Source organism: Sminthopsis crassicaudata, chromosome 1, assembly GCF_048593235.1.
Source record: "Sminthopsis crassicaudata isolate SCR6 chromosome 1, ASM4859323v1, whole genome shotgun sequence".
NCBI classification, from domain to species: domain Eukaryota; kingdom Metazoa; phylum Chordata; class Mammalia; order Dasyuromorphia; family Dasyuridae; genus Sminthopsis; species Sminthopsis crassicaudata.
In genome coordinates, this window is record NC_133617.1 from 136137649 (window position 1) to 136161826 (window position 24178).

At 33.6% G+C, this 24178-nt stretch overlaps 1 protein-coding gene across 49 annotated transcripts in view; it reads right to left on the reverse strand.

Moving 5' to 3' along the window:
- Positions 1 to 17412: 17412 nt before the first annotated feature.
- Positions 17413 to 24178, reverse strand: part of RIMS2 (regulating synaptic membrane exocytosis 2) — a 780681-nt gene continuing 773915 nt past the window's right edge. For all 49 annotated transcript variants that reach the window (XM_074267248.1, XM_074267268.1, XM_074267279.1 and 46 more), the window contains 2 exons: positions 20779 to 20918; positions 17413 to 20347 (listed from right to left, as the gene is read on the reverse strand). In XM_074267248.1, coding sequence (XP_074123349.1) covers positions 20129 to 20347; positions 20779 to 20918 — 359 coding nt within the window. In that variant the 3' untranslated portion in view covers positions 17413 to 20128. The remainder of the gene's footprint in view (positions 20348 to 20778; positions 20919 to 24178) is intronic.

A 24178-nucleotide genomic window follows, 5' to 3' on the forward strand; every position in this document is an offset into this window, starting at 1 on the left:
TTTGGAGTAATGGTTTTGGATTGCTTGGTTCCAACATCCTTTCCAGGTTTTCACCCTGACATTAATTCAACTGAGAAAGACTTTAAAGGTGAGTTGACCAGCCATAAACAAACAGTTATAAATTATAAGGAGAGGAAACAATAAAAAGAAGGGGAAAACACCTCAAGTTTTTTCCCTCATTTCTAAGACTTAGTTTGTTATACTGCAGATGTAACCCAGTTTTATTCATTATAAAACCTTTTTGTCTAGTCCAAATTTCATCTGAGAGGTAAAGCTGTTCATCTTGATCCCATAGATGTTTTCAATTGATGCTTTTATTCATTCAACATTCAAAAAGCACTTATTTAGTACTTCTTTGTCCTTATTTCTATAAGAGACTCCTAAAAAATCTCATCCAAGCAATAGTACCAGATACATCTGTGTGGAGAAGTAATCTGTCCTACAATTCAACAGAATTTTTTTTGAAAAGAACACCTGAAACACAGGGAGGGTTTGGCTGATTGCAGCTTCTAGGACTCTTTTTAGTGACTGCATCTTTCTATTCTACTATCTCTCTCATCACCCCTTCCTAGGCACAATGTGGATATCTTCCATTCCTCCAGTTCATTGCCCCTATCAGATGATCTGGGCACTTAAGCATCCTTTCACTCCCTAGGAATTATTATTATTTCTCCTTATAGCCATACAGGTTCACAAAGGTCCAAATGATAACCTTTCCACCTCCCAAATGAGTGCCCCAAAGACTCATAATGTATGTAGATGATTTACTGCTTTCAGCTATTGCTGTACATGGGTTGCTCTTCCCTGTACTCTCCACTCTACTGAATTTTTACATTGTTCTCAGCAGGTAGAGGTACTCTTGTTGCTATCACTGTACTCCATAGACTCTCTTTCCTCTCACTTGGATCTCATTACATTTCAGCCCTCTTCCAACATATTGTATCCATCCTTTTTCTCAAGTAATTTGTATTTATCTCTGCCAGGATTGTCGTGAGGCTTAGTTGAGAAGATGTAAAACATTTTCCAAAATATAAAGGAGTATATAGATGCCATGTATTATTACTACTAATTCTTAGTCTGCATTCACCAGATTTTCAGCCTGCTGGCTTTATTGCCTGAGCATTATATTACACTATTAAAATAATCTCCAGGATTGACAATGTGATACTGAGCTCAAGCAATGTTTATAAAGCAAAGCAAGAAGCACACTAATAAGTGTTTAATAATGGGGCTTCCCTGGGAGGGGAAGTGAATGCATACCCTTTTTGAAGTTTAATCTGTATTATTAATACTTTTTTAATTTTAGAAAATCAACAAAACAATAAATCAAGCACTTTTTTGTAGCAGTTGCTGATTTCTGAGATGTAAAGAGACAGAAAAGTGATTTCATTAACTTCAAAACATATACAAATGAGTAAATTTTGACCATACTTGAAAAAAAAAGTGATATAGATGAAAACTGGCTGTTGAGGACCATGCCTAAGTGAAGGGGCAGGTCAATTCTTCCCCTTCATAACACTTAAAAGTGTTGCAAAGCAGCTCTCAAGATGTTTCTTGGGGATTGGGAGTGAAATAAATTGGAGACAAGAGGGAAGAGGAGAGAGGTCAGACAATGCAACTGCCTCTCAATCTCTTTATATCATCATCATCCTCTCACATGAAGAGATCCATTCTATAGGTCTGAGTTAGCCCTTCAGCAATCACTGGCAGGTGGCACCTGTTTCATAACTTATGGGCGCCTGAATGTGGGTTATAAGAAACACAAGAAACAAAGAAGCAGCAGCACTTGAGAACTGTTGCTGAGTAGGATCCTCCCAGAGTTCCTTTGGTAGCCTGCAGGAAGCAAAGGAAGAAGAGACCCAGTAAGACATTTTTAGTCCGGGTAACATATCAAAGGGCTGAGCCAGGAAACTGATGAGAGACTTATGAAAAATGTCTGTTCTGACTATAGTCCTTTTCTCCATTTGAAAGTTTGCCTCCATGACATCTTACAAGCTTCAACACCTTCTATAGTACTGTTGTACTCCCTAGCATATGGACTCAGATATCTTAGCATGTGGCCTCAGATAACAGCTAATGTATAAGCTTACTGACTTTGCTGTGTGTGGGGGAAATAATTGCACTTTCATAAAACAAAAAAATGGGGAATTGTTAAAGGACCATGGCTAAGTGAAGGGGCAGGTCAATTCTCCTAGAGCCTCCATAGCTATGAATCATAACACTTGAAGGAGTTGTAAAGCAGCCTTTGCAATCCTTGGGGATTGTGAATGAAATAAAAATTGGAGGCAAGAGGAAGAAGAGAGAGGTTAGACAATGCAAATGCCTCTTAGTCTCCTTTTATCATCATCATCCTCTCACATGAAGAGATTCAGGTCTGAGTTAGACCTCCACTGGCACTGGCAGATAGCTCCCATATTACAACTGTCATATTATGTGAAATAAGAAGAATCAATAGAACAATGATTGCAATAATGAGATGAACACCAAGAAGAATTTTGGTTAAATATAAAGAATAGGCAATCAATTAATTAATCAATCAACATACATTTATTTAGCCACAAGCACTATGCTAAGTGCTGGGGATACAAAGACAAAAGTGAAATCATCTTTACTTTCAAAGCTAATGATAATAATGATGATAGTAATCAATATCATTAATAAGTAGCATTTGAGATAGCACCTATCAGGAATTATGTCAGGAATTATGCTAAAGCAATTAATTTTTTTTCTCATTTTTGTCTTTCCACCAGCTCTAGGAGATAGGTATTATTTTCTTGTTTACAGATGAGGAAATTAAAACAATCAGAAGAGACTTTTTCAAGGTTACAGAGCTATTAAGTTCCTTAGGCCAGATAGGAACTTGTGTCTTCTTGACAAAGATTCAACACCTGGCATCTAGCTCTTTCTATTGTACCACCTAGCTACTTCTTATTGTCAAGGTCATCCCTTCTACACTTACTCCTATCCCTTTCCATTTTCTCCAGCAAGTCATATCATTAACAAATCTGATGGTCTTTTTTCACTTTTTATTCTTTTCCATCTATCAGATGAATTTGACATTGCATAAAACATCTTTCTGGCTACTCTTTTCTCTTCAGGTTTTTATGGCACCATTCTCTTTGGGTTCACTTTCTAACTGCATAATCACTTCTTAGTCTACTTTGCTTATCATCCATATCAGGTCCTCTTGCCAGGGTGTTCATCTTCCCCAAGATTCTGTCTTGGCATTCTCTTCTTCTTCTAGTCTCATTTGGTAACATTATTGGCACCAATTTCTCCAGTCCCTCATGCCCTGGTTATCCAAGATGAATCTTAAATTTAAGAGTCTGAAACTGAACTCATTATCTATCTTTCTAAAACTTCCCTTCTTTAAAAAAATAATATTTGTTTATTTTAATTTAGTTTATGGAATAAAGTAAACATTTATATAACATAATATAATTTTTTTAAAAAGGCGATTTCTCATGAAACTGCAAATCTTTTATGTATTTCTTGCTTTAATTATTTATTTTGGCTGAGGCAATTGGGATTAAGTGACTTGCCCAGAGTCACACAGCTGGGAAGTGTTGTGTCTAAGAGCAGATTTGAACTCAGGTCCTCCTGACTTCAGGGTTGGTTCTCTATCCATTGCACCACCCTCTTGCTATTCTTTTTATAGATATTATAAAGTTATCATGTAAATCACTTTCCCCTCTACTTCTTTGCCCAAGAAATGGTCACCAATAGATGCAAATATACATACTTCTATTTATCAGTTCTTTTCTGAATATAGACAGCATCTTTCTTCACATATCCTTTGTGGTTAATTTGGCTATTTAAAATGAACAGAATGACTTATTTATTCAAAAGCATTCTTAAAACAATATTGTTTTTATTGTATACAATTTTTTTTTTTGGTTCTGCTCATTTCATTTTTCATTATTTTGTACAAGTCTATCCACATTTTTCTGAGGTCATATTAGCTAAAAAAATTATGGAGACTATATTATAAAATATAATACATGTTATAAGTTTCCCATCTCTCTTTTATTGAATATCTCTCTTATAAGTCTGAACAACTATGGGAGAAGAGAAACATTCAACAAAAGGAGATGGGAAATTTATAGTATCTATTATATGCAGAAACTTGATACTTAGAGAGACTTTTTATCCTGCCTCATAAGAAAAGAAATCAAGAACTCCTGCAGGTACCCGATACCCTCAAGAGTGGAAGAGCTTTGAATCCAGGGAAGAGATTTTGTGGCAGATTAGGGGGAAAGATGAAACAGAAAAATAATGCCAATAATGAACAGCAAAATCAGGGGACATAGAAACTGTTTCTAAGAGTGAAGAACTATTACAACAAACAAGGAGGGTTGGGACAAAATCTTTCAACAGGATAAACCAGATACTTGTTAGAAGAGAGAACTCAAAACTGGTAGTTTAAATACAAAAAAAAAAAAAAAAAAATTCAGATAATAAGGGTGATGAACTAAAAAAGTAAAAGTCCAGAATAGACAAACAGAAAAAGAAGATAAATAATGAAGAGAATGGTGGAAAGAGATCTTCCCTTGAAAATGGCAAATTGAAGAGAAATAGAAAAAGGCAGTCTATTTGTTTCTTAACTGAGAAGAACTGAGAAGGAAAAGAAGTATTAAATAACTAAACAAAAATAGAGATATAGTGCAAATAGAATTGTTGTAAATAGATTAAATTAAAATAATTGAAGAAAATAGTGTTGTGACACAGTTTTATTGTTCTGCTTCAGTTTCCCTAAATTGCCCTGCCTCAGTTTCCCTGAGTTCTGCCTCAATTCCTTGAATTGTTCTGCCTCAATCCCCTTGGGGGCAACCCCCCCAAGCTTCCCCCCACCCCAAGCCCCTCCTGATATAATTTAGGGCTGACTACTCTAAGGTTATAAACTGTAAATGTTTAATCTCAGATGAAGGGAAAGATCTTCTATTTTAGACATCAAGGCTGCAGACCTTCCCAATTTATCAGAATGTCCAGTACTCACTCTGCCTCCCCCCCTTCTATCTTTGTTCTCCCTTATCACTAAAGTCCCATAAAGAATTTCTGGAATCTCACATTCCATGCTGGATTAAAGATTAAAGAGAGAAAAATTTAATTCAGCCCTGGAGGCAGAATGGATTCTGCTCGGCCTCCAGACTCTCCCTCTCAGAAATCTAAATAAAATATTAAAAACTTTCTAATCTCTTTCTTGTTTCAGTTTCCCTGACATTACAATAGTATTATGTTTACAGAAGAAAGGTGGAAATTTTAATTTTAATTTGGAAAAAATAATAGAGACAAATGGAAGAAAATGCAAACCTAACTCTCCTAACTTGAAATGTGAATGAATTAAGCAATCCAAAAAAATGAAAAGGAGTAACAGATTGTTGTGCCCCAGTTCCCTTTTAACTTCCTGACCCAATTTCCCTAATTGTCCTATTCAGTTACTCTGCCTCAGGTTATAATCATTCCCTCTTAATGTTAGGATAAAGGTCTTATATCTTAGACTTTAGGCTATAATCATTCCCTCTTAATGTTTGATGGGATAAAGGTCTTTATCCATTTTAGACATCATTAGACTATCTGGAGCTTCTCCAGTACCTCCCCCCATTATGTCACTCTAGGTGCCTGCCTCCATTAGGTCCTCCCCATCCAGGTACCTCCCCCATTATGTCATTGTTTTTGTAACCCAATAAAAGAATCTTATATCTGACATTCACAGCTGGATTATTTGAGATGATAGTCTCATTCAGCCCTGGGACCAAACCATGGATCCATTTGGTCCCAGTAAATCTCTCCCATTTAATAAATTATTAAATACTCTCTATCTTGCTCATTTTCTCAGTTTCTCAGGCATTACAAGATTAGATAGGAAAACAAAATCATACAATCTGTTGCTTACAAGAAACACATTTAAGAAGCAAAGGCTAAATATAACAGATTGAAAAAATGCCAAGGGAATCCAAAAAATCAGGTGTATACATAAGAAAAAGAAAAAAAGAACTAAAAAAGAAAATTGCATTGATAAAAGGAACTACTGACAACAATGCAATACTAATATTAAACATATATAAGAAATGACCAGAGACAGTTTTTAGAAAAATATGGGAAGACATATAAATTGATACAACTTATTGAGCAACTCAGAACAAATTTTATAAGAACAACATTCAAAAAAATGTTTGAAAGATTTATGAATTCTCATCAGTACAGCTCCAGAGGAATTATGTTGACAAATAATGCCAATTTTCTGATGGATAAGTAAAGGACTCAAGGTGGGGAATGATACACACTTTTGGATGTGGCAAGCTTGTGGATTTAGTTTGCTTGGTTATTTTAATTTGCTAAAAGGATTTTTTTTCCCTTTACTTTTTAAAGGGAAAGAGGAAAGCATGGGTCCCCCAAAAAGTAGTAAAGAAGGTAAAGATTAGTATTGAAACATCTTTGAAATCCTCAGAAGAGATTTAATTTCAATTAATATTTTAAAAGGAAACAGAAAGGCAAAATAGCTCTGAAAGTAACAGTGAATTTATTATATGTTGTAAGGAAATCAATATACCTAATAAAATTTGACATTTCACCATATAATCTCCTGTTCCCATTTGACTTTTTAAATGGACTTGTTCTGTGTGTGTGTGTGTGAAATTCAAAATTAAAAAAAAAAAAAAACAATTATAAGACTGAAAAAGAATAGAAGATGACCTCTGGACTAAAAATCATTAGCATCTGGATTGGAAAATGAATTTGGATTGTATGTACTTCAGAAGCACAAGAGAGTTTTGAGGGATGGTGGCAGAGGATCAATCTGGAAGGATGAGTGGAGATCAAGAATTCTGATTCTTCTAATAAGGACAAAAGTTTTATGAAATAGAGAAGAAGATAAAAGTAGTATTGGGAAGAATGGCCTGGGATATAGTGCTATCCAGGAGGGGTCAGTCTCTATGAATGTCAGAAGTTCAAGGACTCATGAAAGGATAGGTTAAAGATAAAGCAAATTATACAACAGGATTTTTAAAGAACATAGAAGAAAGAACAATTAGAATTGGAGGAAAACTTTAGATGAGGATAAGCTTTAGTTGGAACCTATAATAAAATATAATTTTCTCTTCAATAAGCAATCAACAGCCATTTGTTAAATACTATTTATCAGACATTAAATTAGGTGTTGGGTAAACAAAAACAAAGTAAAACAAAAAAACAAAGAAATTTCCAAGCAATTTAAATTCTATGGGGAAAGCTAACATACCATGGCTGCAAAATATCATATATATTGTTCTTCATAGTCACTTTATCAATTTGCTTTGCTGAACTGTTTATTTATTACAAAGGTAAGTTCAATTTAGCAACAGAAATGGGAACTTTTTTCTGAAAGGACTAGGATGTCAGTCAATAAGCATTGATTTAGTGCCTAGCATGGTGCTAAGAAGTAGGACCAAAAAAAGCAAAAAAACTCCTTTGGTGCTCTTTTGTTTAAGTCCCTCTTTTTTTTTCAATGTTTATGAAAAGGGCTTTCTTTTCCAGAAGCCTTTCTTGAAACACCTCACCTCCTATCACTTCTCAAATTTATCAGAACCTTTTGTTTGGCCCTGATCTCTCATTATTTCTTATTCTTTCTTTATCATAGTTGTTCATAAGTTTAGCTGAAAATTGGAATGAGTAAGAAGTAATGTGAAATAGAGCTGGAAACATAGGTAAGAATCCCTAAGTCTTCCCTTCTACTAGGTAAAATTATTTAGCAACTTCAATTAATCCTCAATAGGGCTCTAGTCTATAATGATCTAGTCTATAATAAGCCTCATTATCATTCTGTATACTACGCCTCTCTTAATAGAACCTAAGATTACATTAATTTTTTTTTGTTGTTGTTGTTTTCTATATAGTCAGTATGGATTTACATTGAGATTTTTTTTTTTTTTTTACTTAAATTCATAGATGTTTTCCTCATGAAAATAATGTAATTATTTATTTATTAGATTTGGTCAACCTGAAGAGTTTTTTTTTTTTTTTTTTTTTTAATATCCAATATATTACCACTCATTACTGGCTTTGATTAAGCATATAAAATGATAGACAATCTGTCTATGGCTTCATCCAAGAACCCAATCTATGATTGAAGAATCTATGATTTTTGTCAGTATGGAGATATTTTGGTGTAGGAATTGCTTCTAATCATCAAATCAAAGATAGTGACTCATATAAACCTTATAGATAAGTTCTAAGGAGTTGTTTAAAGAATACAGAGGTTATGTGACTTGCTGAGGATCAAACAGTAAATGTAACACATGAGACTTGAAGTTATTACTTTTTGATTCCAATCCTAGTTCTCAATATATTGTCAGAATGCTTTTATATTTCATACAAGTAATTGGTAAAAATATTATTGAACAGTACAGTTCAAGGACAGATAACTAGGGACTTCTACTGTAGAGAAGAAAACAAATATTTATTAAGTACTTACTATGTACTAGCATGGTGTTAATCTCTTAAAAGATATGTTTTCATTTTATCCTCACTACAACTCTTAAAGGTAGGTATATATATTATTATCTACCCATTATATACCTGAGAAAAATGAGGCAGACAGATTAAATGACTATTTCAGGGTCACACTGCTAGGAAGTATCTGGATCTGAATTCAGGTATTCCTGATTCTAGGACCCATATTTTAGCCATGGGGTCACCTAGCTATCTGCAGAAGAAATGTCAAATTCAAGGCCTACCAGATTTAGACTTGAAACAGAATACAATGAAAACAAAAAAAAAAACTTCATGGAATTCAATTAAAAACTGCAATCAAACATTGTTGGTGGAATAGTGAATACATGCAGCCATTCTGGAGAGCGATTTGGAGCTATGCTCCAAACTGTGCATACCCTTTGATCCAGCAGTGTTACTACTGGGCTTGTATCCTAAAGAGATTTTAATGAAGGGAAAGGGACTTGTATGTGCAAGAATGTTTGTGGCAGCCCTCTTAGTAGTGGCCAGAAACTGGAAACTAAGTGGATGCCCATCAATTGGAGATTGGCTGAATAAATTGTGGTATATGAATGTTATGGAATATTATTGTTCTGTAAGAAATGACCAGCAGGATGATTTCAGAAAGGCCTGGAGAGACTTACATGAACTGATGCTGAGTGAAATGAGCAGAACCAGGAGATCATTATATACTTCAACAACAATACTATATGATGATCAATTCTGATGGACGTGGCCCTCTTCAACAATGAGATGAACCAAATCAGTTCCAATAGAACAGTAATGAATTAAACCAGCTACACCCAGTGAAAGAACTCTGGGAGATGACTATGAACCACTACATAGAATTCCCAATCCCTCTATTTTTGACCACCTGAATTTTTCATTTCCTTCACAGGTTAACTGTACACTATTTCAAAGTCCGATTCTTTTTGTACAGTAAAATAATTGTATGGACATGTATATATATATTGTATTTAACTTATACTTTAACATATTTAACATGTATTGGTTAACCTGCCATCTGGGGGGGGAGAGGAGGGGAAGTGGAACAAAATGTTTTGCAATTGTAAATGCTGAAAAATTACCCATGCATATATCTTGTAAATAAAAAGCTATAATAAATATAAACAAATAAATCGGGAGGCTTTAAGAGTACAGAGAGAGGAGATAGTTGAAAGAGGATTCTTTTAAGAGCTAAAAGTGATTCATTAAGAGTTAACATAACTGACTCCATTTTGTTTAATATTTGTTGTTCTTGCTGTGTGATATCTCAGTACATATTGTAGGGATCAGCTTAAAACAAATTTCCCTTTCAATAGTTTCCTTCCTCCTAATAACTGTATGACAACAAGACTTTAATAGTTCAAGGAAGCTGTCCCTCTCTTTTTATCTTAACTGATTAATAAATAGTCATTGACTGCCAAAAAAAAAAAACAAAACAAAACTTGTAATCAACAACAATAAAAATGTAAAATGTATATAATTACTGATGTATGTGGACACTGGTTTCTTCCATCTTTACATTTGACATGACAATAGCTCTCTTTGTGTCTGATTCCTACAAAAATGTGAATTTCATCAAGACTTCAGAGCTTACTCCTCATAGACAAGTTCTTTCAAAACTTAAATGACCAAAAACCGCTGCCAATGATTGAAGCTCCCGTCCCCCAAGACAAATAAAATGTGAAAAAGTAACCCCCTTGTTTTCCTCAAAAGAGGAACGAGCGTTATCCATGTAAAACAGTTACCTCTGCTACTACAGTGGCAGAAACCAGGAGGTAAAGATGAGGAGCAAAAGCATTTTGGATGTAGGAAAGACTCAGTAAAAATTTTAAAGCAAAATGTTTTATTCAAGGAATGATAAGGAGGTTAAGGTATACAATCATCACAGAATATTTGTTGGGAGGCAAGATTTAAGACTGGAAATGTGTGTGTGTGTGTGTGTGTGTGTGTGTGCCTGCGTGCGCGCATAGGTAGAAGAAGTACAAAGAGAGAGTAGTGCCATGGAAACCTAAAAAGAGAATCAAAAAGGAGAGGATCACTGACAATGTAAAAGGCAGCAAAGAGAGATCAAGAAGGATGATGATTGAGAAAAGGCAATTAGATAGCTCTTAACATTAGAAAGTTTTTTGCTTGTATCAAGTTTTAATTTGCTTCTTTGCCACTTTGACCTATATTCCTAATTCTGCCTTCCTAGTGCCAAGGGTTTCTTCTGTGTAGAAGAGAATCCAACATCAGAATAATGTATCACATCTATGCCCATTTTTTTTTCTTCTCCAGGCTAAATATCCTCATTTCTTTCAACCAATTCCTATATGGCATGATTTTGCAGAACTTTTTAAAAATAATTCTAATAGCACACCTCTAAAAATACAGAAAGGAGGATGTTTTGAGTAAAAGTGAAAGTTTATTAAATCCTTTGATTATTTTGAATTGAATTGAAAGAAATCTTAGAAATTACTTTGCACAAATAATGCCCAATCAATCTTGGAGACCTGAGTGAGAGACAACTCACCATTTCCCAATGCAGGATATTCCATTGTTGGACAAATCTAATCCATTGTTTACACTGGTTGATCCTGATTTTTGGCATTTGAGATCAAGGAGAACTTTTCTATTTTATCTTACATATGAGAATCTCCAAATATTTAAAGACATTCATTTCTTAGAGTTGTACAGCCTTGAAATGTCTCTGACTGACATCTCCTCTATGACCCAAGAAACTCATTATTGAGAAAACTTCATCATTTTTCAAGATCTCATCAGGCATGGTATTTCACTTCATTAGAGGATGGAGCCATGAACTCCAAAATTCCAAACTTTCCAGTTAAGGAGGGAGCTAAACTCATTCTTTACCTGACACTTTGGGACTTCTCTAACTGCTTTCTCCACCAATCTCTTTGAGAGCAGAGAGTTTCTTTATTTCTTCCTTCCTTCCTTCCTTCCTTCCTTCCTTCCTTCCTTCCTTCCTTCCTTCCTTCCTTCCTTCCTTCCTTCCTTCCTTCCTTCCTTCCTTCCTTCCTTCCTTCCTTCCTTTTCTTTTCTTTTCTTTTCTTTTCTTTTCTTTTCTTTTCTTTTCTTTTCTTTTCTTTTCTTTTCTTTTCTTTTCTTTTCTTTTCTTTTCTTTCCTTTTCTTTCTTTCTTTCTTTCTGTCTTTCTTTCTTTCTTTCTTTCTTTCTTTCTTTCTTTCTTTCTTTCTTTCTTTCTTTCTTTCTTTCTTTCTTTCTTTCTTTCTCTTTTTTCTTTCTTTCTCTCTTTTTTCTTTCTTTCTCTCTTTCTTTCTTTCCTTTATCTTTTCTCCTTTATTTCTCTCTTTCTCTTTCTTCCTTTCTCTCTCTTTTTCTTTCTTTCTTTTTTTCTGGATAAAGGAAACTGATGATTGGGGAGAAATATTTGTACCAAATATATCTGATATCCAAGATACATAGAAAATTAAAAACACTACATAAGACCAAGTAATTTTCTCTAGATAAATGGTCATAGGATATGCATAAACATTTCTCAAAAGAACTGCAAATTATTAACAATTAATGATAAAATACAAATAAAAACAATTCTCAGGTTTCACTTCACATCCAGCAAACATGAATTGATGTAGATAGAAGAAAAGCCAAGAAACAATACACACAATGATTGCAACAATGTAAATGGAAGGAACAACCACCACAAAGCAATCAAAAGTGAGTACTGCAAAATTGTGAGTATGGCACTAAAAAAGAGATATGAGAAGACACATCTGTACCAGTCTTTGCAGAGGTGGGAGGCACACAATTGCAGAATATTGTGTGTATTTTCCAGACTTTAACAATGCATTTAGCAGATTTTTTTTCTTTCCCTCTTCCTATATTTTTAAACTATTATTTGTTAGATCATGATTTAGGAAGGGAAGGGATACTGGGAAAGTTTTTGGGGGAAATTTTATTTTTGCCTTTTGTATCGTATTTTATTTTCCCTAATTCCAATAAAAACAATTTCTTAACATTCATTTTTAAAATTTTGAGTTCCAAATTTTCTCCTTTCCTTCCTCATCACCCTCTTCACAGAGAAGGCAAACAATGTGATGTAGGTTATACATGTATAGTCATACAAAATATATTTCTATGCTTTTTGAAATTTTGAAAACAATTTTATTAAAATTTTTATTTAAAAAGTTATTAGAAATATGAAGAATTCACAAAAAGCATGTGAAGATTTATATGAACTGATGCAAAATTTAAAAGTAGAACCAAGAAAATGAGATGCATGAGTAGGATGATGGTCAAGATTAATTCTGTGTGATGGTTTATTTTTTATCCCATTTACAATTAATTGATTCTTCCCTATAACTGTCTAAGTTAGGAGTCAGGGCTCTTTGTCTCTGACCTAAGCTCAGAATTCAGTTAGCTAATAATTAGTTAAATTTAGAAATTCAATTTCCAAGCTAATTATTAATATATTCTTGCTTCAAGGAATGTAGCTAACCTTAGGAAATATGACTTTCCATGAAGGAATTAGGTCTAATATCTTTATACCATCAAGCTATCCTTCAAACATGCCTGGTTTGCTGTCCAAAATGCAGGCTAGACTCAGACAATGAATACTTAGTCACAGAGGAAGGAGAAAGTTATTGCTGACCCCTCATTACCAAACTTGCAATGAATCATGTTGTTCACCTCATCTCAGTTATATAGCCAACAGCATTGTCCTCAACATGATTTTCTCACCCCATGATGCCCCCTACCCTTTACTGTTTTTGGTTCTATGCTTATAGAATGAGTTGTGCCTTCAATTTTGTATCTTTGGCATAAATTAAGTCATGCTATTGACTGCTTTTATTCCAAGGTTTCTCTCCCTCACAATAAAACATTACCTTACTTGGAGAAATGTGACTCACTTTATCTTTTTGTTAAATTTCATTTACACCAAGAACAATATACTTGTAAAGAAAGATTTAAAAAAAAGTGAAAGGAAATACTGAATTATTATAATAAACTTTGACTCAAAGAAGAGTTTGGAAAACAGACCTCAATAATATTTTCTTTATTTGAAAAAGCGGGGGATTAATGTTCAGAGAATTTATTTTACAATCATGAATAAAAGATTCCCAAACCCTGTACTAACAATATGTACTATATATGATATAAATTTTATTGTGCCTTAGAGAAAGAATGCAAAAAGCACTAAGGAGTCATAGGAGTTCAGGACAATGAATATAATCCTTCATTCTTTTCTGGCAGGTCCCTCTCTCCTCCTCAAGGAACTTAATCCAGAATCAGAGTGCCACAACAGGATTTGAACTTTCTCTGAAAGATACACAAATTTGGGCTTTATTAAACAGTCAATTCCTCCCATTCTAGGTAATCTTTCTAGGGATGCATCAATGGAAAAAAGCATTGGCTTTGGTATCTGAAGACTCAGGTTCGTATTTTATCTCTGATGTTTAATCTCTATAAAATATGGAGTTGGACTGTCTAGATGGCTTCAAAGGTTTCTTCCAGCTGTGAAATTAATTTCTATCCAAGAGAACAACACATGCCTTTGATGAGTCTTATCTGACTAGCATTATTCTAAGAATTTGGGTTATTCCTTGAGGGGAAATAAAATTTGGAGTTGCTAGAGGGACAGGCAACCTCATTCCCATTATCCCTGCACTGTTTTAATTATTCTTAGCAATAGATGAGGGGCAAATGTATTTGTCCATACTCACCATAATCCATCTTTCATTCAGCCTAAAGCACAGGTCTGACAATATCACCCCTTCCCCATCAAAAAATTCCAGTGGTTTCAAAGGTTTCTTCCAGCTGTGAAATTAATTTCTATCCAAGAGAACAACACATGCCTTTGATGAGTCTTATCTGACTAGCATTATTCTAAGAATTTGGGTTATTCCTTGAGGGGAAATAAAATTTGGAGTTGCTAGAGGGATAGGCAACCTCATTCCCATTATCCCTGCACTGTTTTAATTATTCTTAGCAATAGATGAGGGGCAAATGTATTTGTCCATACTCACCATAATCCATCTTTCATTCAGCCTAAAGCACAGGTCTGACAATATCACCCCTTCCCCATCAAAAAATTCCAGTGGTTTATCATTTCTAAAATCAAATACAAAATCGTCCTTTTAGAATTCAAAATTTTTCATAACCTGGCCCTTCCTACCTTCCCAGTCTTCTTATATCTTACTCCCTGATTTATACCCTTCATTAATACTGGTTTTCTTTTTCATAAATAATCACCTCTTGGTTCTGGGCATTTTCTCTGGCCATCTCTCATGCCCGAAATGTTCTTCCTTCTCCTATCCCTCCCCTGACTTCTCTCAAGTCCCATTTAAAATCCCATATTCTTTCTTTCTCTTAATTATTGTGTCTTCCCTTCCTTCATTATTTATGCTATACATAGCTGTTTGTGCACAGCTTGTTTGTTACCTCTCCTATTAGACTATGAATTCCTTGAGAGCCAGGACTATATTTTGCCTCTTTTTTATATCCCTGGCACTTACCACCAAGCCTGTCACATGAAAGTACCTAATACTAGTACTTAATAAAGGTTTTTGTCTGAGAATCTAACTTTACATCCAACTTCAATATGCCTTGTCATCTACTCTTAAGGTTTATTCATACAGTGGAGAGGCTCTTTTGCTCAAACCTACTCGACTAGCTCTTAGCCCTGCCTTGGTTCTCCTCCTCCAATTCCCATAAGAGAATTAACTCTGGCATTTCTAGCATTCTTTTTTATACTTCTAGTTTTAGGATTCAGTTCAGATATGATCGAATTAAATAATTCTAAAAGCTGAGGTTTAATTTCCCCACTTTCAATAAGGTATGAATAGGTTGATCAATATTAAAGTTCAGGGTATTGGTCAACACAATTATTCAATTGGAATGAATGAAACCCCAAAGATGTCCCTAATAATCTCAATGAGGTATTAATGGCTAAACCTATATCTTACTTTTTTGTTTGTTTGTTTGTTTAGTTGTTTTCAGTCAAATTTGATTTTTTATGATTACTTTTAGGATTTTCATTAATCAATTATTCATTAATTAAATTAACCAATTAATCTTTCATTAATCAAAATTCCAGATGTTTTCTATTTTAGCTTCATTAAACACAAAAATGTGTGTTCATTCCTGGTTACAATTTTTATTGTAACCTATAGGTGGATTTCAAATTGATTGAATGATCATATTCAAAAAGTAGTCATTTTTAGCTCAATATTAACTTAGAAGGAAGTCTTCTGAGGGAATCTTTGCTTGTATCTGTACTGTTTTACATTTTTAACCAATGACTTGGATAAGCCATGGGTCAATCTTTGTGTAGAATACATGTTTATTCCTATTAATATGTATATGCATATACATATTAAATATAAATGTATCACAAATTAGCTAACAAAATTAACTAATAGTTGGTTAAAGAAACATGAAGTAAGGAAGATAAGAATGAGATTAGAAAAGATTAAGGGAGGCGTATCATGATCTGAATCTTATAAAAAGAGTCAATGTAGCATTTGAGAACAAGTATGATGAATTTTGGGGGGTAGGTCACAAAATAATTAAAGGCTATATGGGTATAAGGCTGTATGAGCCAATGAATAAATCAGCATTGCCATGCAAGGAATATGTGTTGAAAATAAAAGAAAAATAAATTTGCTGATGTGTATGATCTTTGAAATGGAAAGAAGTGTTGTTTCTAAGAATGGAGAAATATTCAGATTTGGTCACAGATGAGTTAAAGGCAGTTTCAGAATTTTGATCTTAGGGAGAAAGGGTAGCTTGGCTCTCAAGTAGGTTATTGATGAAAAGAAAAGTTTCACATATATAAGACTGTTCATAGTATCATTATTTGTGACAGTAAAAATCTGGAAACAAAATATGTTCCCAATAGTTGGAAAATTGAAGAATAAATTATGGTACAGGAATGTAATGGAATATAACTGGGATATAAGGAAATTCCTTATATAAATAATTCAGAGAAGCATAAGACTCAAATGCAGTGATATAGAGAAAAATGAACATAGACAAAAAAGTAATATATACAATTACAGTACCAAAAATACAACACAGAGGGAAAAGCCTTAAAAAAAATTGTTTCAGAGATAGGAAAAAAAAGTTTGCACTTACATCCATTCTCACAGGGGAATTTAGGTGGAAAGACCACCACTATCACCATAGATGGAAAGTTTGTTTCCTTTTGAAAATTACATTGTAGTCTAAAAAGTGAAAAGAATGAAGGTATAAGAACTAGACAACTTAGAAGCCAACTTGGTCTATTCATCTAGACCCAAAGTTGTCTGAACTGATGGTAGAATTGTTACATCAGTTTTGGTCTTTGTGAGATTTCTCCCATTACCACACTTTCTTGACAGTGCCATTCCCTATTTTGAGAAACACAGGTTAAAGTAAAAGAAAGTTACCCAAAGCCTCATAATCATAAAAAGAAAATATACCAGGCTGGCAGGTCTGTTTATGTAGCAGAACAGGATATATATCTTCAAAGTCAGAATAGTAGCACTACAATGTAAACATCAGATTCCTTTATTTGGATTGAAACATGAACCTGAGAGATATTAACAATAGTTTTTTTTTTTTTTTTTTTTTTTTTTTTTTTACCAGTTTCATGTCCAGAACAACTGTGCACTTTGGCAAAGCAATTTTGAACAATTCCATTGTTCTTGAGGATTGTGGATTGTTTCAAATCTTTATCATCCTGTCACAAAATCCATCTGAAGGCAAAGGCTCTTCAAAAACTTGAATAGTAATGACTTTATAATATAAAAGCTAATCACCTAACACTCAACACATGATTGTTGATTTAGAAATCCATTTCTCTTGCTAAAAGTATAAAAAATAAAGGCTTTGGGGAAGTTTTTTTAACTTTGGGCATTAATGCTAGGGAAAACCTGCACCAGATCCATTGAAATATAGAAGAAATAAAGGAAAGGTGGGAGAAAAGCATATCATACACTTCTGTAAAGAAAATGTTTTATTTAAAGTGTTAATTACCATTACCAGAATGAATTTGATTTACATTAGTTGGCGTTCAGTATAGGCCTTATCTGCCCTTTTATTCCAACTGGGATTCCCTTTATGTTTAAAACATATTATGTACAAGACAGCAATGGTCACTGGAATAGTGCTATTTACATGGCTAAATCATAGGTAGAATTGCAGACATGAAAATTAAAAAAAATACATCAACTTTTAAATAAATACTGCATAATGACAAATATGTACAAATATTCCATATGTCATGTCCTTCTTATTAAAATTAGAAATAATTTATATAGGAATATGCACAAAAGATTATTTGACTGCATCTCAGTATCAGGAAAATGGTAACTTTTTTTTTTTTTTAATTCTAATGGATAGTATGGACTGTATGTCTCTTTAATCAATTGTTGCTGGTACATAGGCATCTAAATTATTTCAATATACATAGGTTAATTGATTTCTTCAACAACTTAATATCGATCCATTGTACATCTCAGAATGTCAAGACATAGTCTTGGTGAATTTCATATTGCACCACATAAAGAAGGCATTTTTAGTGATACTCCTTGTAACTTCTGCACCCTATCAGGTAAGACTTTTTATTTTAATGGGCAGCATTTTATTTTTGGAAAAAAAAAATCCAAAATGCTATGTGCATGGCCTTAAGTAAATGAATGCTCTGAAGACTTTCAAAAATATTGCAAGATATTTTGATTTATCTATGGTATGTTATGGACCAGTACAGATGAGCTTTTAGATGTTAGCTAATCTTATTTCCTTCAAACAATAGAATTGATCACAAGTTTGAACTTGCAGCAAGCAGCATGCCCCTCTTCTTCCTTTACAATGTTAATAATTGCTGCTTAAATTGAAATCAGGGGTTTTGATTCACTAGGATTTTACTTTGAGACAATTGGTAATGGCATCAATGAACAAACAAACACATTCAACTTTCTTCAGACCAATTAGAAAATATACATGAAGTTTTTTTCTGACATTTTCCCCAGCAGGTTTTTGTGTACCATGAAGTTTTCCTTAGAAGTATACTTTATAAAGAAGTGAGTTTCATAGAACAAAAATAAATAATCTTTTTTAGTTTTTGAAGATTATTTAGCACTGTATGACTATTCAGAATAAATGGAAACCAGTAAAATAAATTAATTTTTCATTTAAAAAAATAGTTAAGACCTTCTAGAAATAATACTTCAATCCCTGGATGAAAGACACTGGTGCTGAAAACAGTTTTATTAAAGACATCACACAATGGCCACATGACTCCAGGATTTTGTTGTAGAATTCAATTTGAAGGTGAGAAAAAATAAAAATAAGTTACCATGCACTGTACAATAAACTGCAAAAAGTTCAAATATCTTCTTTATCAAATACATGCTGACTTACTTTAATGTACTCCCAAGCCATGTTGCAAAATTCTTTTCAACATGCTGGAAATAATGAAAGCTCTTAAAAGTACTCTTTTTTCTCAAAGTATTCAGAAATGCAGAATGATCTGCAATCCTAAATCAAAGATGGGGCATATGAGAATATTAAGTCAAAATAGCAGTTTTAAAGTATAGTGATCATCCTGGTAAGTGGGAGTGGGAGAGTGGAAATCATGAGAGACAGAAGAAGAAGAGATAGAGAAGAGAAAGAAAGATGTATACAATTTGCACATAATGTTGAACTTTACAAGGCTTTTATCTTTTACATTTAAATAAATTGAATATATTACACTTGTCACATAAAGAATTTCAGTATTTTTCTAGAAAGTATTGTCATTTTTGATGTCTGCAAAACACAGACCATGATTAAAGAATGATAAACGTGGTGTGTCTTTGTATCACCCTGTTGCATTCTCTCCCTTTTAAAACCATGCACTAGTGAAATTTTTTTTTAAAAAATAATATAAATTGTTGAAAATGGCTGATTTTATTCTTTTTTTTTTTTGCAAGTTGCAGCCCCAAGAAAATAATTTGAAGTGTTCAGCTAAACTGTGTCCATGCAAAAAAAGTTTCTTTAAATTCATACAGTACAGTATAGCCACAGAATTTGTTTTTCAGTCTATCACATCTTGGCTTTTACTGAAACGACAGGTGGAGCTAGAGGTCTGCCACTGCTCATCTTGGAAACTGCCAATGTGTGCTGTGCTTCATTTCCATCTTCAGTTTCCATAGGAGGTCTGATTTTTTTTTTCTGACCATATCTTTGGTCTCCTGCTTGTCACCTCATATTTCTTACTACCCTATTGACTTGTAATGGCTTTATGGTCACATAGCTCCATTTCTGTGGCATAACTAGGCTTTTTGGGTGGGGAGGAAGGGAGGTGAAAGGAACATGTTAGAGAAAACAAATTTTTTTTAAAAGGATCAAGAAAATAAAGATGTCATTGAAAAGGATGTTTGTTGCATGAGACAGATTCGTATTAATCCATGGCTTCATATTGTACCAAAAAATGAGTGTCACTGAACTCCAAACCCATTAGTTCTTCATAGCTCCACTCCTTCACCTGAGGGCCTTCTTTAGGGCACAATGTGTGCAGCTTCCTCTGAGAACACAGGATCGCTTTGTATCCCTAGAAATAGGCTCAGGAGACACAACAGTAAGCATGCAGTGTTACCAGGGTTTGCGACCTGTATTTTTTTTTTTTTTTTTTTTTTTTTGTAACGCTGGTTGCTATGACAGTTTTACAGATGCTATGAACGAGCATAAGAAGGTCCCGTTGAACTTTCCAGAGACGATTGGGAAGCTCTTCTAGTCAGAGGGGCCAAAGTTGGATCTACTAGGGAAGAAGGGGGGAACAGTTTGAACCATCCAATCACCATATTAGACAACTCCAATTCATCTAAAAGTATCTGGGCCACTCCCATAAAGGATTTATGATCCATTCGTCCATAATCTCCCCAAACAATGATCTGTTGGAAAAGCAGAAAGGAGAAAAACTTTAGTATGAATAAATAAGTGATAATAGTTTATAAGCTAAAATGCACTGTGGTTATGATATTTAAACAATATAAATAGCTGTATTTAATAAGTAGTATATTTAATCATTCTATTGCTATAATACAATGATAAATTAGGAAAGTTAATTTTGTAACTGTGTAATAAAATTTATATTGAAAATATTCTAGTGAAATTAAATTTATATTTGAAATAAAGTTCACACATTTAGTCTCCTCAAAGGAGAATATTTTTAAGCTTAAGAGCACTGCCCATAACCTTGAGACACAGTTTAAATTATTTCCAGAAATAGGAAAAGAAAGGAATGTGATAAGAGAGATAGTCTATGATGGGCTACTCTGGAAAAGTACTTTTCTATATAAAAAGGGAAAAATTCAGTAAATACCTGTAAAACCTTTCCCTGTGGGCTTTCATCAAATGACAACAGTTGTTGGTAAAGTGGTTCCAGTGTCTTTCTTGCCACTTTTGTTTTCTTTTTGGCTATGCAGACTCCATTATCTAAGAGATACACCTTTACGTACGGTGCTGAGAAAGTAAAAAGAAGGGAAAAGAAGTAAAGAGCTATTCGTATTGAATGATCCAAACTTTGAGGGGTGGAGAGGTATTGTTTGTGTGTGTGTGTGTGTGTGTGTGTGTGTGTGTGTGTGTGTGTGTGTGTGGAGTATGTGTGCATGTTTGTAAGCAAGAGCCAAACCAGATGTTGAAAGAACTCAAGACCATGAGACTATAATCAAAAGCTACAATTCTGAACACAAAATCCTAAAACAGCTGGGTAAAAATTGAAAAATCAAATCAAATGATTATATTTTGGTGTATACACTGTTTCTGAATTGGGTACTGATTTGATACCTTAGTACAGAAATTTGAAAAACTTATTAACCAAGTTTTTAAAATTGAATATTACATAATGTGTACAAGAAATACATTTCATTTCAAGTATGATGTTTTATACCAGAAATATGGGAAGTGGATTATTGGACAGCAGATGGAAATGTTTAATAAAGAAATTAAAAAAAAAAAAAGACAACCTACAATTTAGATAATATTAACTTGAGGTTTTATAAGTCACTATGCAGTTCTTGGGATCTGTTTCTATTTGAGTTTGACCCTACAGCCTTGAACAACCTGTTTTTGTTGTTGTTGTTGTTGTTGTTGTTTTGTTTTGTTTTGTTTTAAATAAATGCCTAATTAACACAATAAGTTTAGAATTAACTACATTTCCCACCTATCCCAAAATTATCTTGCTTTATATTTTATGTGCATATAGTCTTTAAGCAAAAGATGAATGATAATGTTTAAATTAAATTTTGGATGAGGCACACAAAAAATGTGAATTCTATAAATTTATTTTTTCTTTATGACAATAAAACCTTTTTCATCCATGGGGAAAAAATAACAAAAGTATAGCACAAGTCAAATAATTTTAGAAAGGCTATTTAATAAATACTGTATAACAATAAAAAATTTAAAGACTAATAAAAGGTTTAAGATCCTATGTCAGAGAGTGAAAAATCTTCTACTCTCTGACATAGTATCATTGTTAAAAAGTTCATGTCTTTCACTGGAGATATCATTACTTCTTCAGTTTGATAATGTAGTTTATGCATAATAATAAACACTTTAATATTACAGTGATATTGAAGTACTAAAAGTGCTGTAAGTAAATATTTTCACAAAAGAATTTTTGTATTTGTTTTTCCCAAATACAAAAAGAGACATTTTTAGTATAGCATTCAGATCAGACATATGCTTAATGTATTTATGAGGCTCATATGTTTCCTTCATTATAAAATCAAGCTCTTAATGAACTTAATAGGGGAATTTCTTCAGAGCACTAATTAATAAGAAACTGGTCTTTTCACATATAGTATGACAAAATATAAATTAAATAATCTATGTTTTCAGCCTTAATATAGCCCAGAGGTCCAATTACACATTTCAACAAACTGCCAAGATATAAATAGAACTTGAGAATTTTGACTCATATTTTGCTGAAAAAATTAAGGCTATTTGCTGTGGAATCCTTTCTCCACTCTTTAAATTAGATATTTCTGTTGCTTCACTTTTTTTGGTGTTGTTGAGGCAATTGGGGTTAAGCGACTTGCCCAGGGTCACACAGCTAGGAAGTGTTAAGTGTCTGAGATCAAATTTGAACTCAGCTCCTCCTGACTTCAGGGCTGGTGTTCTATCCACTATACCACCTAGTTGTCCCTTTCACTCTTGTTTCACATGAAGAGGTATATGTTCTTCTTGCCAAGGCAAATTATTCTACCTGTATACTATGTCTCACTTCATCCTGTCCTCCCAGAACTACAGACTCCAAAACTGCTTCTTATCCCCCATATTTAAAATTTTATAAATTCTATTTTTTTTACTGATATTATTTTCACATCTGTGCCCTTCTTTACATTACTACTGCAAACACTTTAATTCAAGTTTTTATTAACTCCTACGTGAATTTTTATATCTTTCAAATTGGTCTTCTTATTTTTAGTCTCTTCCTTCTCCAACGTATCCTTCATAAGAATGCCCAAATATTCTCTCTAATCATTTCAAAGTTGCAAAGAACATAAGTCACCCCACATTTAACAGGAATATCCTCCCATAAGGATTCAATTCATTGACTCACTACTTACTGAAATGGTCTAGTGCAGGGTCTGGAGTCAAGGACTGATCTTCCTGAATTTAAATGTGGCTTCAGATACTTGCTAGCTGTGAGTCTTGGACAAGTTGCTTAACCTATTTGCCTCAAATTTCCTAATGTATAAAATGAGCTGGAAAAGGAATGACAAACCACTCCAATATTTTTGCCAAGAAAATCCCAAACGGGTTCATGAAGTGTAGACATGGCTGAAAAATGATTGAACAACAACAGCAACTACTTTTGTGACCTCCAAATGACAGCCATTGTAATGTTAGAAGATGGTTAAAAACAACTAGTTGAAGCCTTGGATGATGTGCTGTACAAACTCAATCAGGAAGACTTAGATTCAAATGCTACCTCAGATAGTTAGTAGTGAAGTGATCCTGGAAAAGACACATTCTTTTTTCTGTCTTAGTTTCCTAATAATAGCATCTATGCCACACAGTTGTATCATATCCGATAATATTTGTTAAATATTTAGCACAGTGCCCTGCACATAGTAAACATTTAATAAATGCTGGTTTCCTTACCTCCATCCTAATAGTTTGCTCCACGGTAGGCTTCTCCTCCAGTTTAAACATCCCTAAAACATTTACCTGTTCCTTATCTGACAGTGGAGCCCAGCCCACTCCATTAGCAGATGATGTACTTCTACAAATGAATTTAAGATCACACCAGCTGTTTTGCTGCCAATACCACATTAATCCATACTGACTTGACAATAAAGTATCCTGGTGTTTTTTTGTTTGTTTGTTTTTGCGGCTCCTTATCCAGTCAAGCCTCCTTTGAATTCCATACTTGTGTGGTTCATTTTTGTGAATTCAGATTTAGAAACTTACTTCACTGCCTATTAAATAGAACAAAATCCTAAATCCTGGCATAATGTTTCCAAATGTCCTTTCCAATTTTACTCACACTTCTTTCCTTCATATGCTCTTTAGTATAGTCACATTTGATTGTTAACAATGTTCCCTTTTAATCTACCTCTCTTTAAGCTCTGTGCCTTTGTTTTCATCATTCCCTCATGCCTAGAAATGATTCTTCCTCATTTGCGTTGAAAGTTTTCCTTTATCTTCCCATCTAACTCATTTATTATCTTTTCCAGTAGTGTTCTCTGATTTTCCTAGCTTAAAGTAACTAA